At 41.9% G+C, this 16892-nt stretch overlaps 1 protein-coding gene and 1 pseudogene across 2 annotated transcripts in view; both read left to right on the top strand.

Annotated features, from left to right (window-relative positions):
* LOC135969467 (large ribosomal subunit protein eL33 pseudogene) overlaps positions 1 to 16892 on the top strand; it is a 110418-nt pseudogene that overhangs the window by 26532 nt on the left and 66994 nt on the right.
* Positions 1 to 16892, top strand: part of LMLN (leishmanolysin like peptidase) — a 73213-nt gene that overhangs the window by 17524 nt on the left and 38797 nt on the right. For both annotated transcript variants that reach the window (XM_065539337.2, XM_074030501.1), the window contains 4 exons: positions 2222 to 2400; positions 7736 to 7841; positions 9769 to 9863; positions 14868 to 14985. In XM_065539337.2, coding sequence (XP_065395409.1) covers positions 2222 to 2400; positions 7736 to 7841; positions 9769 to 9863; positions 14868 to 14985 — 498 coding nt within the window. The remainder of the gene's footprint in view (positions 1 to 2221; positions 2401 to 7735; positions 7842 to 9768; positions 9864 to 14867; positions 14986 to 16892) is intronic.

The raw sequence follows: 16892 nt of genomic DNA, 5'->3' as shown, positions 1-16892 counted from the left end.
ATGCACAGTTAGTCCATTTTATTTGAAAGTATAGAAACACAGACAATAAAAAATTATCAAGCAATCTGGAAGTATACACATGTTAAATCTGGATACATATAAAAATGTTAATCGTTTCTTTAAGAGATTGTTGGGGAAAGTGTTTTTCTTTTGTAAGTTCTGGAGATTTTTGTGATGTTCTGATTTCTCATATTGAACATATATTACTTATATCAAAAAAATAAAAAATTTAGGCTGGGCACAGTAACTTACACCTGTAGTCCTAGTACTTTGGGAGGCCGAGGCAGGCAGATTACTTCACTCCAGGAGTTTAAGACCAGCCTTGGCAACATGGTGAAACCCTGTCTCTACAAAAAATATAAAAAGTTAGCCAGGAGTGGTGGCGTGCACCTGTAGTCCCAGCTACTTGGGAGGCTGTGGTGGGAGGATTGCCTGAGCTGGGGATGTGGAGGTTGCAATGAGCTGTGATCTTCTCACTGTACTCCAACCTGGGTGACAGAGTGAGACCCTGTCTCAAAAATAAATAGATAAATAAGAATATCTCAGACTATGCCTAAGCTAAGCTATTGCTTAAAAAAAAAAAACTAGAAGGTCGGGCACAATGGCTCCCACCTGTAATCCCAGCACTGAGGGGGCTGAGGCGGGCGGATCACCTGAGGTCAGGAGTTCGAGACCAGCCTGGCCAACATGGCGAAACCCTCTCTCTACTAAAAATACAAAAAGTAGCCGGACGTGGTGGCGGCGCCTGAAAACCCAGTTCCTCAGGAGGCTGAGGCAGGAGAAGCTTGAACCCAGGAGGCGGAGGTTGCAGTGAGCCCAGGTCACACCACTGCACTCCAGCCTGGGCGACAGAGCAAGACTTCGACTCCGGCTCAAAACAAAACGAAACTAAAGTAAACTAAACAAATAAATAGGAATACAGCAATATTGTCATTAACCATAGTCACTGTGCTTTACAATAGATCTCTTGAACTTATTCCTTCTAACTATAAACATGTATTCTTTGACCAGCATTTCCTTAGCTCCCACTCCCTAAAGTAATTGATTTTAAAAATCATAAATGCATGTGTTAGAGAAGGAAGAATAAACAATGTGTATTTTCTATTAAATGAAATGAGAATTTGTTGTTTTTTTTCCTCTCTCTACAAGCATTGCTTACACCTTAAAATAATAATTTACTGATTTTTCTGTTTCTAATTTGGAGATTATGATTACTTGGGAATTTTGATAGAAGTAGCTTTCAAAAAAGTGACCATTGCAGAGGCAAATAAGATTTGCTGGGCAGGGCGCCATGACTCATGCCTGTAATCCCTTAATCCCTGCGCTTTGGGAGGCCAAGATGGGAGGATTGCTTGAGGCCAGGAGTTCGAGACCAGCCTGGTCAATATAGTGAGACCCCGTCTATATATATTTAAGAAATATTTTAGGCCGGACACGGTGGCTCACGCCTGTAATCTCAGCACTTTGGGAGGCCGAGACAGGCAGATCACAAGTTCAGGAGTTCGAGACCAGCCTGGCCAACATGGTGAAACCCTGTCTCTACTAAAAATATAAAAATTAGCTGGGCATGGTGGTGGGCGCCTGTAATCCCAGCTACTTGGGATGCTGAGGCAGGAGCCGAGCCGAGATCACGTCACTACACTCCAGCCTGAGTGACAGAGTGACTCTGCCTCAAAAAGAAAATGTTTTTAATAATAAAAGATTTGCTTGGAAGATTAGAAACAAGGGGAGATGACTCCTACCCTATATTATTTGAATTTTTAACAAGATGTGAATTATATTATAATAGGAAATATATTTCTATTAGATAAATTTTTTTTTACCATTTAGTTTAGAATTAATTATAGATTCAAAGAAAGTTGCAAAAAAAAAAAAAGTTTCTTTTAGGGAAATCCCTTCATCTAGTTTCAGAGTTTTAAAACCTTTTATATTTCTGTCTTTTCAGCATCCTGTTTGGTTGGCCTTCCTTTGTCAATACCAATTATTTAATTGAAGTTATAGGTTTATGATCATTTTATGTAAAGTGGACATTTCAGTAAAATAAATTCAGAATTAGAGCTAAGTATTGAGTGGACAGGGAGGTATGGATTTTGATAAAAGTTTAGGGATAATAAAGATTAAATTGTACTGTGTTTATAGTGTAGATTTTACTGTGAGATTAAATGCCACTACATCTAACTTTGTGTCTGTTCTGGCTTTCTGGTGTCCCCCGTGGGTGCAGCAATGCAGGGTCTACCGCGGTGGTAAGTGGCCTCACCGAGCAGTGGGTGTGCCAGACCAAGAAGGCATCTCAGACGCAGACTTTGTTCTTTACGTTGGTGCTCTGGCCACCGAGAGGTGCAGCCAAGAAAACATCATCTCTTATGCAGCCTATTGTCAGCAGGAAGCAGACATGGACAGGTAACTTTCCTCTGGGACTGAGTTTCCAAGATCGAATGTGGGAACTTTTAAAGCAAACTGTTTTTAGGAAGCAGACATGGACAGGTAACTTTCCTCTGGGACTGAGTTTCCAAGATCGAATGTGGGAACTTTTAAAGCAAACTGTTTTTAGGAAGCAGACATGGACAGGTAACTTTCCTCTGGGACTGAGTTTCCGAGATCGAATGTGGGAACTTTTAAAGCAAACTGTTTTTAGGAAGCAGACATGGACAGGTAACTTTCCTCTGGGGCTGAGTTTCCAAGATCGAATGTGGGAACTTTTAAAGCAAACTGTTTTTAGGAAGCAGACATGGACAGGTAACTTTCCTCTGGGGCTGAGTTTCCGAGATCGAATGTGGGAACTTTTAAAGCAAACTGTTTTTAGGAAGCAGACATGGACAGGTAACTTTCCTCTGGGACTGAGTTTCCGAGATCGAATGTGGGAGCTTTTAAAGCAAACTGTTTTTAGGAAGCAGACATGGACAGGTAACTTTCCTCTGGGACTGAGTTTCCGAGATCGAATGTGGGAACTTTTAAAGCAAACTGTTTTTAGGAAGCAGACATGGACAGGTAACTTTCCTCTGGGACTGAGTTTCCAAGATCGAATGTGGGAACTTTTAAAGCAAACTGTTTTTAGGAAGCAGACATGGACAGGTAACTTTCCTCTGGGGCTGAGTTTCCAAGATCGAATGTGGGAACTTTTAAAGCAAACTGTTTTTAGGAAGCAGACATGGACAGGTAACTTTCCTCTGGGGCTGAGTTTCCAAGATCGAATGTGGGAACTTTTAAAGCAAACTGTTTTTAGGAAGCAGACATGGACAGGTAACTTTCCTCTGGGGCTGAGTTTCCAAGATCGAATGTGGGAACTTTTAAAGCAAACTGTTTTTAGGAAGCAGACATGGACAGGTAACTTTCCTCTGGGACTGAGTTTCCAAGATCGAATGTGGGAACTTTTAAAGCAAACTGTTTTTAGGAAGCAGACATGGACAGGTAACTTTCCTCTGGGACTGAGTTTCCAAGATCGAATGTGGGAACTTTTAAAGCAAACTGTTTTTAGGAAGCAGACATGGACAGGTAACTTTCCTCTGGGACTGAGTTTCCAAGATCGAATGTGGGAACTTTTAAAGCAAACTGTTTTTAGGAAGCAGACATGGACAGGTAACTTTCCTCTGGGGCTGAGTTTCCAAGATCGAATGTGGGAACTTTTAAAGCAAACTGTTTTTAGGAAGCAGACATGGACAGGTAACTTTCCTCTGGGGCTGAGTTTCCAAGATCGAATGTGGGAACTTTTAAAGCAAACTGTTTTTAGGAAGCAGACATGGACAGGTAACTTTCCTCTGGGGCTGAGTTTCCAAGATCGAATGTGGGAACTTTTAAAGCAAACTGTTTTTAGGAAGCAGACATGGACAGGTAACTTTCCTCTGGGACTGAGTTTCCAAGATCGAATGTGGGAACTTTTAAAGCAAACTGTTTTTAGGAAGCAGACATGGACAGGTAACTTTCCTCTGGGACTGAGTTTCCAAGATCGAATGTGGGAACTTTTAAAGCAAACTGTTTTTAGGAAGCAGACATGGACAGGTAACTTTCCTCTGGGACTGAGTTTCCAAGATCGAATGTGGGAACTTTTAAAGCAAACTGTTTTTAGGAAGCAGACATGGACAGGTAACTTTCCTCTGGGACTGAGTTTCCAAGATCGAATGTGGGAACTTTTAAAGCAAACTGTTTTTAGGAAGCAGACATGGACAGGTAACTTTCCTCTGGGACTGAGTTTCCAAGATCGAATGTGGGAACTTTTAAAGCAAACTGTTTTTAGGAAGCAGACATGGACAGGTAACTTTCCTCTGGGACTGAGTTTCCAAGATCGAATGTGGGAACTTTTAAAGCAAACTGTTTTTAGTGTTAAGATTACAGGAATCTTGGATTTGCCAGATTGCCTCTGGTAGACAGGAATAGCATGCTGCCTGGATTTGGAGTGTGGTTAGGAGGCCGTGATTAGACTGTTATTAATGGGATAACCCAAGTTTTTAGTCAAAGTGAAAGAAAAGTGAAGCACTTCGTTTGACTTTTCTCCCTGCGGTTCCTCTTCCATTTTGAGCCTGTTGTTTTTGCCAAAATTCCAAAGAAAAAGTCTACTGTCAAGTGAGCCAAGTACGGTGGCTAACACCTGGAATCCCAGGTCTTTGGGAGGCTGAGATGGGAGGATCACTTCAGCCCAGGAGTTTGAGACCAGCTTGGGCAGCATAGTGAGACCTCATCTTGACAAAAAATAAAATTGGCCAGGCATGGAGGCACACACCTGTGGTCCCAGCTATCAGGAGACTGAGGTGGGAGGATTGCTTGAGCCTGAGAGGTTGAGGCTCAGTGAGCTGTGATCATGCCACTGCACTCCAGCCTGGGCAACAGAGCGAAACCTTGTCCCCCACAAAAAAGAAAAAACAAAATGGCCGGGCACAGTGGCTCACACCTGTAATCCCAGCTCTTTGCGAGGCTGAGGCGGGTGGATCACTTGAGCTCAGGAGTTTGAGACCAGTCTGGGCAACATGGTGAAACTCTGTCTCTACAAAACACACAAAAATTAGCCAGGCGTGGTGGCGTGCGCCTGTAGTCCCAGCTACTCAGGAGGCTGAGATGGGAGGATTGCGTAAGCCTGGGAGGCAGAGGCTGCAGAGAGCTGTGATTGTGCCACTGTACTCCAGCCTGGGCCACAGAGCCAGACCCTGTGTCCAAAAAACAATAATAATAATAATAATAATAATAATAATAATAATGGTAAGTCCACTGTCAAGAGAATTTTCTTTGCAGGTGACTGCCACTCTAAGGAAACAATTTGAACTTTAATTTTAGGACCTATGTGCTAAAACTGTTAAGAAAGGTGTTAATAATGACTATTCATCTAATTGTCGTATCATTTGTTATATGTAATTCACTTAGCTAAATATCACTTAGAAATTCAGAGTTCTCTTTATTTACAAAAGATTTCAAAAACTTTCCTATGAAGCAGCTCAGCTTTGAAACGAAAAGTTATATATGCAGAAGATTGCCTGTCACATACCAGACAAGTCAATTAAAGGCAGCAGGAATTGCCATATGTCTCAGAATAGGTTGTATGTAACATTCTCAAATCTAGGTGAGATTAGATTTGAGATTAGCTGACTTCAAAGGGAGTCAGCTAGTCTTTTTTTTTTTTTTTTTTTTTTTTTTTTTTTGTGACAGAGTCTTGCTCTGTCACCCAGGCTGGAGTGCAATGGCAGGATCTTGGCCCACTGCAACCTCTGCCTTCTGGGTTCAAGTGATTCTCCTGCCTCAGCTTCCCAAGTATTTAGGACTATAAGTGTGTGCCACTGCACCCAACTAATTTTTGTATTTTTAATAGAGACAGGGGTTTCACTAAGTTGGCCAGGCTGGTCTCGAACCCCTGACCTCAGGTGATCTGCCTGCCTCGGCCTCCCAGAGTGTTAGGATTACAGGTGTGAGCCACTGTGCCTGGCCTCAGCTCGTGTTTTGACTGATAGATGGATGTTTAACACCTCAGCAATGGTCCTTTGATACATATGAATTAGTTATACTAACTTCTCCTAGATTTGTTAGAAGAAAAAGCAGTATCTTCAGGTTTTTTTTTTTTTTTGAGACGGTGTCTCACTCTGTTGCCCAGGCTGGTGTGCAGTGGCGTAATCTCAGCTCACTGCAAGCTCTGCCTCCTGAGTTCAAGTGATTCTCCTGCCTCAGCCCCCTGAGTAGCTGAGGCTACAGGTGTGCGCCACCCGCCTGGCTAATTTTTGTATTTTTAGTAGAGACAAGGTTTTGCCATGTTGGTCAGGCTGGTCTTGAACTCCTGACCTCTGGTGATCCACCTGCCTTGGCCTCCCAAAGTGCTGGAATGACAGTCATGAGCCACTGCGCCTGGCCTTAAGTTCTTCTTTTTCAAGAAAGTGAAACCTTCCTTCACAATTGCTATATTGCATTAATTCATTTCGTGAATATTTGAGTGGCCAACAGACGAGGTAAACAAAATACAGATGTGTACCTGCCTCATGGAACTTACGGATTGCAGAGGGAGACAGGTATTAAATGTTCCTGCAAATAAATATGTGATTTCAAAGTACGATAAATACTTTGTAGAAAATAAATAGAGTGTTGTAACGTAGAGGAGAATAAAAGAGAAACACCTTGTGGATCTATTGAGCAAGGAAGACCGCTTTGAAAAAGTGAAACGTTAGCTGAACATTGATAGGCTGTTGCCAAATACAGAGATGTGGGGAGAGCTCGTGAAGGCAGAAGCCATGTGCGCCTGTTGCTTCAGGAGCCCCTCAGTGGACACTGTTGGGGGACAGGTGCTTGGACAGGCAGACAGGATTGTTTTCTTCTAAGTGCTGTAGGAAGCCCCTGAAGGGTTTTAAGCCTGGAAGCGAAATCCATTTTGTATTTTAGAGGTCACTGTGGCAATTTTTAAATAAATGAATTGTATTCATACTTTCTCTAATTCTAAGTCTATTGCTATTTCCTATGAAGAAAATATACAATATTTAACAATTTAAATAATATAAATGTACTTTGTAAATAGGCAGTTATACTTTGATGAGCTTTGTGGTATTTCTATGTAAAATGTTAAGACAGTGGTAGGAGAACTGAGCTTGGGGTTCATCAGCAATGTTCATTGGCCACAGCTTTGGAAAGACAGGGAGGCGCATGGTGGAACTGAATTACTTTGGACTCTTGAGTCCTAGTCTGCCTTTGGACTTTCAGGTTCTAGGCACAGAGAGAGATGCAGAAGTGTGTAGGTTCTAAAGGGTGTAGAATTTGGAAGAAGGCGATGGGAAGGTAGAAATATTTATGTGAATGTAGGCAGTGTTGGAGCAGGAGAAAGGGAATAGCAAACAGATAAGAAGGGTCAGCGACTTTCAGCAACTTGAACCATTCACTTATTGCCCCATTTGATAACTGTTTTCCTCTCTACCTGCTTGTCTCTGTGCCCATAGATATACTGAAATGCTGAAGTCAAATATGGATTTTGCAAGTAAAATAGTGTTGGAATTTGAGCCTTTCAGTTCATTCTTTTTTGGGTATTATATTGATATATTTCAAAAATTCACATTAAAGTATAGTCAACTGTGTCCTTTTGTGGAAACAGGTATTGATTTGCCATGCCATAGGAGGGCAGAGGATACATGTCTTAAAAGTAAAAGATAGTGAAGGTACAAAATTACATTTGATATTTTGCGAAGATTTTTCTGTCCTTGAGCAGTATTTGATGGAGAAGTAAATGTTAATAAATATTGTTCTGGAATATAATTTAAAAATTCAATGTCTATTTTGACAGGCCAATAGCAGGATATGCTAACCTGTGTCCAAATATGATCTCTACCCAGCCTCAGGAGTTTATTGGGATGCTGTCCACAGTGAAACATGAGGTTATTCATGCCCTGGTAAATTCTACCGTTACTGTTCTTTCCTTCATGCCCTGATTTTCTGCTTAGTATGTTCTCATTTTTATACATATATTCCATTTTAGGATGATGTAGATTCCTAGGTTCATGTTCAATAAAAATACAAAAATTAGCAGGGCATGGTGGTGTGCACCTGTGGTACCAGCTACTTGGGAGGCTGAGGTGGGAGGATGGCTTGAGCCCAGGGAGCTTGAGGTTGCAGTGAGCCAAGATTGTGCCACTGCACTCCAGCCTGGTGATAGAGGCAGACCTTGTATCAAACAAACAAACAGAAAGATTTATAAAGCTTTTTCCTCTTTTAAAATTCTAAGATTGAAGAATTAACGATACTGAAAGGCCTATGAAAGTATATAGATATGGCAGAGCCCTGGGCTGCTGCCACCGTTTTTTGTTTGTTTTTTAAGACCCCATCATGGCCCACTGTAGCCTCAACCTTCTGGGCTCAAGTGATCCCACCTCAGCCTCCCAAGTAGCTAAGACTGCAGATGTGCACTACACTCGGCTAATTTTTTTTTTTTTTTTTTTTTTTTTTGTGGTAGAGATAAGGTCTCGCTATGTTGCCCAGGCTGGTCTCAAACTCCTGTGCTCAAATGATCCTCCCACCTCAGCCTCCAGAGTAGCTGGGACCACAGGCACGCACCACCATGCCCTGCTAATTTTTGTATTTTTAGTAGAGATGGGGTCTCGCCATGTTGCCCAGGCAGGTCTTGAACTCCTGGGCTCAAGTGATCCCCCCACCTCAGCCTCCCAAAGTGCTGGGATTACAGGCGTGAGCCACTGCGCCTGGCCCTTCGGCTGCTGCTGCTGATAACCGTGTGAATATCCTTATAGGGAGGCAGTAGTAATGACTACCACTTCCTCAAATTAAAGGAAAGGAAATAGTCAGCTAAATACTTTTTTACATGTATATTTGAACACATACGAATGTTTATCTTCCTAGTAATTTTTAATTAAATTTATCTGTTGTAGGCAAGTGTCAGTCTTGGCCATGCATCTCAGTGTGCTGCTTCCATCTTTTCAGCTCTGGTCCAGCTCTTGTTCGGAATTGACACCTGATAGCTGATACCTTCTCAAAAAAGGAAGAAGGGCCGGGCGCAGTGGCTCTCGCCTGTAATCCTAGCGCTTTGGGAGGATTCTTCTATATATATAAGAAGGCCAAAATAACTTTAAAATGCAGACTGACTTTGAGAACCATTTCATAATGTACGCACACACACACCCACACAGCAGACAGGAATTAAAAACACAGCAGTTGCTGCTCTTTATGGTTTTAAAACTCTAATGGTGCCTGGAAATATAATTATAGGACAGTAATTGATGTTTATAGTATTTATACTGAATATAAATGTAAAATATATAATGTGTTTTAGAAAATTTCTCGTTAGAGGCCGGGTGCGGTGGCTCAAGCCTGTAATCCCAGCACTTTGGGAGGCCGAGACGGGTGGATCACGAGGTCAGGAGATCGAGACCATCCTGGCTAATACAGTGAAACCCCGTCTCTACTAAAAAACACGAAAAACTAGCCGGGCGAGGTGGCGGGCGCCTGTAGTCCCAGCTACTCGGGAGGCTGAGGCAGGAGAATGGCCTGAACCCGGGAGGCGGAGCTTGCAGTGAGCCGAGATCCGGCCACTGCACTCCAGCCTGGGCCATAGAGCGAGACTCCGTCTCAAAAAAAAAAAAAAAGAAAATTTCTCGTTAGAAATATTTACCTCAAGTAATTAGAATTTAAAATTTATAAATATGGAACACTAAATTGTTGTTCAATTCCAACGTATGAGAAATTCCTACGGAAGCACTAGTGTGGGGCTTCTATGAACCAGTTAGTATCAGTGCTCTCCTTTGATCTCAGGCCTGTAATCAGCCTTGACATTTTTCACTTGAAGACATTTTAAACTTTTTCTTATAGGGTTTCTCTGCTGGGCTGTTTGCATTCTACCATGACAAAGATGGAAATCCTCTCACTTCAAGATTTGCGGACGGCCTCCCACCTTTTAATTATAGGTATTTTTGTTGTTGTTGTTCTTGCTTTCCTCTTTTAGGAGGGTGCTAAGACTAGAATCTGAGAATCACAGCATATTAGATGCCATAAATAATAATGTCTTCATGGCAAACCTAAGGAAATTGTAGATATTAAAACAACATAGGATATAAGAGGCCATTTTATGGAAAACATAACTTGTGAGATAGGCAATATTACATAATGGTGTAAGTAAGGAGGAGAGAGATACCCACACATAAGGACCATTCTTAAGCTGATAATTTGCAGTGCCTGCTTGCATTGAGGATATTCCTCAAAAGCATCATACCTTCCAGCCAGGCACAATGACTCATGGCTGTAATCCCAGCACTTTGGGAGGCCAAGGTGGGCTGATTGCTTGAGCCCATGAGTTCAAAACCTGCTGGGCAGCATGGCAAAACCCTGTCTCTACAAAAAAATACAAAAATTAGCCGGGCATGGTTGCATGCGCCTGTGGTCCCAGCTACTTGGGGTGCTGAGATAGAAGGATCAGTTGAGCTCAGGAGGTTGAGGCTGCTGTGTGCTGTGATCATGCATCTGCACTCCAGCCTGGGTGACAGAGCAAGACTGTCTCAAGGAAAAAAAAGAGAAGCCTTCCAGTAAAAATGAAGATAATGGAGTAAGACGTTCAGTTGTTACAGATGTAAAGAATTGGATTTGGCTTTAACTGTATTTGGGGAAACTGTTAATCTTGAAGTATGAATGGTAAAGAGAGATTGGAGTGATTAATAAGGTAAAAGCTGTTTATTTTATTTTTTATTTTTTGAGACGGAGTCTCCCTCTGTCGCCTAGGCTGGAGCGCAGTGGCCGGATCTCGGCTCACTGCAAGCTCCGCCTCCCGGGTTCACGCCATTCTCCTGCCTCAGCCTCCCGAGTAGCTGGGACTACAGGCACAGCCACCGCGCCCGGCTAGTTTTTTGTATTTTAGTAGGGACGGGGTTTCACCGTGTTGGCCAGGATGGTCTCGATCTCTTGACCTCGTGATCCGCCCGTCTCGGCCTCCCAAAGTGCTGGAATTACAGGCTTGAGCCACCGCGCCCGGCCAAAGCTGTTTATTTTCTGGCTGGCTTTGTTCACTGCTTATGTGTAAACATTGCCTTGCCATGGAAAAACAGGAATTAAAAATAATTTCTCTAAGGCATGGGTACATGAACAGATACGTGATAACAAATACAACAAAATGTTAATTACAGAATCTAGGTGAGCTGGTTATTGATTATAAGGGTGTTTATTAAACAATTCTTTTAATGTTTTGCATGTTTGAATTTTTTTTTTTATTTGAGACAGAGTCTGTCTCAAATAAAAGAGACAGACTTTTATTTGAAAGTCTGCTCTGTCGCCCAGGCTGGAATGCTGTGGCGCGATCTCTGCTCACTGCAAGCTCCGCCTCCTGGGTACACGCCATTCTCCTGCCTCAGCCTCCCCAGTAGCTTGGATTACAGGCGCCTACCACCTCGCCTGGTTAACTTTTGTATTTTTAGTAGAGACAGGTTTCACCATGTTGGCCAGGCTGGTCTCAAACTCCTGACCTCAGGTGATCCGCTGACCTCAGGTGATTCGCCTGCCTCAGCCTCCCAAAGTGCTGGGATTACAGGCATGAGCCACCACACCTGGCCTATGTTTGAAATTTTTATGAAACAGTATTGGAAAAGAAAACCGTCTTTATGTTTTCTGTTGTTTTGCTGAGAATGAGAAATTTATAGGGAAAATGGTAGAAGTAGTCTAGGGAATAAGCCAGAAAAAAAAATGACTTAGGTTACAGGGAAAAATAAAAATTGATGTCCATTGTAATTTTCTATAATAGATAAATATGTTACTTTTGTAGCAGTGCTTTTATGTATGCAGGATAGATTTCCCAAACTGGGATTGCCGATTTAAAATCTGTTTACACTATAAATTTTAATAGAAACTGCCATGTTACATTTTTTTTTAAAAAAGGTATAGCAAAGCACATTCCCACCAGATGTGTATGAGTGCTCTTGTTACCACTTTATCAGTATTGGATATTATAGATCTTTTTTATTTTTTAAGCCCAATTTGATGGATTAAAAGATGGTATCTCGTTGTATTTCCAGGACTATAGTGTGGTTTTAGCCATTGGCATTTTCTCTTTGTACACTGCCTATTTATTTTCCTTGTCCAGTCTTTTAGGTTAATTTTCCCTTTCTAATCACGTTGTAGAAGTTCTTTATAAATTAGAGATATTACTCCTTTTACATGCTTATTATAAATATTTCTCCTGGTTGTTTATTTTTTTACTTCATTTATCATACTTTTGCCATGTATAGAAAAGTTTTTAAGTTTTTTATCATTAAATTTATCTTTTTTTTTTCTTTTTTTGAGATAGAGTCTCACTATATTGCCCAGGCTGGTCTCGAACTCCTGGGCTCAGGCAAGCTTCCTGCCTCAGTCTCTCAAGCAGCTTGGACTACAGTCATGTGCCACTGTACCCAGATGTTTTTTTCTTTGTTGCTTAAGGCCTCAAAAGATTGTGAAAATATTCTCCTAAATTTATTCCAGTACATTATTATTTGATTTATTTACATTTATAGCTTCAATGCATTTGAAAATTTTTTTGATTTATGTATTTTGGGATTCTTTTGTAAGGTGCATATATGTTTATAATTGTTATATCTTTATGCTGGATTTAACCTTTTTTTTTTTTTTGAGGCAGGGAGGGTCTCACTCTGTTGCCCCGGCTCAGTGCAGTGGCACAATCACGATCATGGCTTACTGCAGTGTTGATCTTCCCAGGCTCAGGTGATCTTCCCACCTCAGCCTCCTGAGTAGCTGGGACTACGGGAGTGTGCCACCATGCTCATCTAGTTTTTTATTTTTATTTTAAATTTATTTTATTATTATTTTTTGAGACGGAGTCTCACTCTGTTACCCAGGCTGGAGTGCAGCGGCGTGATCTCGGCTCACTGCAACCTCCACTTCCCAGGTTCAAGCGATTCTCCTGCCTCAGCCTCCTGAGTAGCTGGGATTATAGGCATGTGCCACCATACCTGGCTAATTTTTGTGTTTTTAGTAGAGATGGAATTTCACCATGTTTGCCAGGTTTGGTCTCATACTCCTGACCTCTAGCGATTTGCCTCCCAAAGTGTTGGGATTACAGGTGTGAGCCACTGCGCCTGGCCTATGTAGTATATCTTTTTATCCTTTTACTTTCCAGCTATTTGTGTTCTTTAGTCTAAACTATATCTCTTGTAGATGTATAGTTAGAGCATGTTTTTAAATTCATTTTCCCAATTAACCCTGTTCTGCCTGCTACAGTGGCTGTCAGGTTACTGGTTTTCACCATGAGTGTGGGCTGTCGGTTTTCAAGGCTGCCCCAAAGCTGGAGAGAGGGCATGGAAACGCACTGCACTGTTCCTGTTTCTACAGAGATTCGTCCATTTTTCATGAATAAATGCTTTCTGCATTGCTATAAATCTTTGATTAATTTCCAAAGTTTAAAAAGTTGATTTCACCAATTTGGGTAGTTTTCTCATTGCTTTCATAGAGGAGAGAAATTTGAGAGATTTTTACTCTGTCATTTTTGCTTATATCTTTCTGGAATTTATTTTTGTATGTGGTGAAAAAGGGATTTAACCTTTTTTTTTCTAAATGAATAATCAGCTTCACAGCACAGTTATTAGATACATTCTACTTTCCCACTAAATTAATATGGCATTTTGTTGGTTATGTTTCCTTATATCCTTGGATATCTGTGAACTTGCTTTCATTTTATCCTGTATGCTTGTCAAAAGGAAGTAATTCGTCATCTTAGCCAAGTGCTAGCTATGTGAACTTGAACAAGTTACTTCATCTCCCTGAACTTTTGTCTCTTTATCTGCAGAATAGTGATGAAAATCTCATAGGGTTGTTGAAAAGATGAAATTTGAAAATATTTATCAAGGCTAGGCCCAGTGGCTCACACCTGTAATCCCAGAGCTTTGAACGGCTGAGGTGGAAAGATGGCTTGAGGCCAGGAATTCGAGGCCAGCTTTGGCAACATAGCAGACCTTGTCTCAACAAAAAATAAAAAATAAATTGAAAAAAATGTTTTGGACTGGATTTCATTCTGTCACCCAGGCTGGAGTGTAGCCATATGAACATAGCTCACTGCAGCTTTGAACTCCTGAGCTCAAGTGATCCTCTTGCCTCAGCCTCGTGAGTACCTGGGACTACAGGCATACACTACCATGCCTGGATTATTTTATTTTATTTTATTTATTTTGTTTTTGAGACAAGGTCTTGCATCTGGAGTGCAGTGACACGAACATGGCTCACTGCACCGTCAACCTCCTGGGCTCAAGTGATTCTCTGACCTCAGCCTCCTGTGTAGCTGGGACCACAGGCCTGCACTACTGCGCCCAGCTAATTTTTAAATTTTTTTGTAGAGACAAGGTCTTCTGGTGTTGCCTAGGCTGGTATCAAACTCCTGGGCTCAAGCAATCTTCCCACCTCGGCCTGCTGAGGTGCTGGGATTACGGTGTGAGCCACTGCACCCAACCAAAAAATTAAATTTAAAAAAATGTAGAAAGGGACCGGGCGCGGTGGCTCAAGCCTGTAATCCCAGCACTTTGGGAGGCCGAGGCGGGCGGATCACAAGGTCAGGAGATCGAGACCACAGTGAAACCCCGTCTCTACTAAAAATACAAAAAATTAGCCGGGCGCGGTGGCGGGCGCCTGTAGTCCTAGCTACTCAGGAGGCTGAGGCAGGAGAATGGCGCAAACCCAGGAGGCGGAGCTTGCAGTGAGCCGAGATCGCGCCACTGCACTCCAGCCTGGGCAACAGCGTGAGATTCCGTCTCAAAAAAAAAAAAAATGTAGAAAGGAAAATACTTATCAAGTACTTTGCTTGGACTTGGTACGTAGGAGGTTCTCAATTATTTTAATTTCATATTGATATTTATAAAGACTTTTTACAGTAAATGTAAATATTTTTACATTTAAAATGGTGAATTTTCAATAATAATTGTGTTTTAATTCTGTAATTACAGTCTTGGATTATATCAATGGAGTGATAAAGTAGTTCGGAAAGTGGAGAGATTATGGGATGTTCGAGATAATAAGATAGTTCGTCACACCGTGTATCTCCTGGTAACACCTCGTGTTGTTGTAAGTATTACCAAACTTCACGTCTCATGAGCCATCTGTTCTTTTCCTTTACTGTGGTCCTTTCTTTACTCATCATTATTGTTTAAGAACTTACAATATTTTAGAGCCTATAGTAGGAAAAGTCATTTAAAGGCTGTGCAATAAAGCTACGGGCCACGAGAAATCTGCGGAAATGGAAACTTGTCAATGGCTCTCACGGCGCCTATCCCACCCAGTGCTTTAGGCCAGTGCCTCCTCTGTTGTGATGCCTCTTAGGACCACTGGTACTATTTCTATAATGACTGATCATTTTCTTTGGTGTCTGTGTTAGTCAAGGTTCTCCAGAGAAACAGAACCAATAGGATGTGTGTATATATCATATATGTATACACAGAGAAAATATGAGAGAGGAGGGGAGGAAGAGATTTCTTTTTTTCTTTTTTTTTTTTGAGACAGGGGCTCACTCTGCCACCCAGGCTGGAGTGTAGTGGTTTCGGCTCACTGCAACCTCTGTCTCCTGTGCCAAAGTGATCCTCCTACTTCTGCCTCCCAAGTGGCTGAGACTACAGGCACGCACCACCATACACAGCTAATTTTGTTTATTTTTTTTGTAGTGATGAGGTCTCACTATGTTGCCCAGGCTGGTCTCGATCTCCTGGGCTCAAGTAGTCCTCCTGCCTCAGCCTCCGAAAGTGCTGGGATTACAGGCATAAGTCACCACACTTGGCCAAGAGATGACTTTCAAGGATTTGGCTCACATGACTGTGGAAGCTTGGCGAGTTCAAATCTGATGGGATAGGCCAGCAGGCTGGAGACTCAGGGGAGAGTTGCCCTTGGAGTCCAAAGGCAGAATGACTTCTTGTTCAGGGGAGGTGGGTCTTTGTTCTCCTCTGACCTTCGCCTGGTTGGGTGAGGCCTACCCACATTATGGAAGGTGATCTTTTCTTCAGAGGCCACTGATTGCAATGTTACTCTCATTCAAGAAAACACCTTCACAGAAACATCCGGAATATCTGGGCCAAATATTTGGGTACCATGGCTATTCTCCTTTCCCCTTTTCCTGGACTTTGTACAGCTCTCTGACTTACAAAGTTTTGCACTGCTCTTGGGCTATTTCCCGTCTCTGGAAATCTCTAACTAAGGGACAGATAGAACCCAGTGAGCAAGGTTTTATTCTACTGAGCAACTTTTTTTTTTTTGAGACAGTTTCCCTCTTGTCGCCCAGGCTGGAGTGCAGTGGCACGAGCTCGGCTCACTGCAACCTCTGCCTCCTGGGTTCAAGTGATTCTCCTGCCTCAGCCTCCCGAGTAGCTGGAATTACAGGCGCCCGCCACCATGCCTGGCTAATTTTTGTATTTTTAGTAGAGACGGGGTTTTACCATGTTGGTCAGAGTGAGACCCTGTCTCAAAAAAAAAAAAAAAAAAAAAAAAAGAAAGAAAAGAAAAAAGGAAATTTCATCCTCCCCTCATCTCATATTCATTCTTTCTCTGTGTGTACATATATGTAGATGTATACACACATCCTATTGGTTCTGTTTCTCTGGAGAACCTTGACTAATACAGACTCCAAATGATCAGTCATTATAGAAATAGTACCACTAATCCTAAGATGTATCACAACAGAGGGAGCACTGGTGACCTCAGGTGATCTGTCTGCCTCAGCCTCCTGAAGTGCTGTGATTACAGGTGTGAGCCACTGTGCCTGGCCAGAATAGATTTTTTGAACAGCTAAAAGTGACAAACCTTTAGTTAGACTAAGAAGATGCAAATAACATAAGAAATGAAAGAGGAGACATTACAGCTGAAACCACAGACACACAAAGGATCATGAGAGACTATTATAAACAATTATATACCAACAAACTGTATAACCTAGAATAAATGAACAAATTCCTAGACAAATACAACTTATGAAGACTGAATCATGA

Source organism: Macaca fascicularis, chromosome 2 (genome assembly GCF_037993035.2).
Source record: "Macaca fascicularis isolate 582-1 chromosome 2, T2T-MFA8v1.1".
Lineage (NCBI taxonomy): Eukaryota > Metazoa > Chordata > Mammalia > Primates > Cercopithecidae > Macaca > Macaca fascicularis.
Note: the sequence above shows the minus strand (reverse complement) of the source record. Positions and strands in the feature narration are given on the sequence as shown.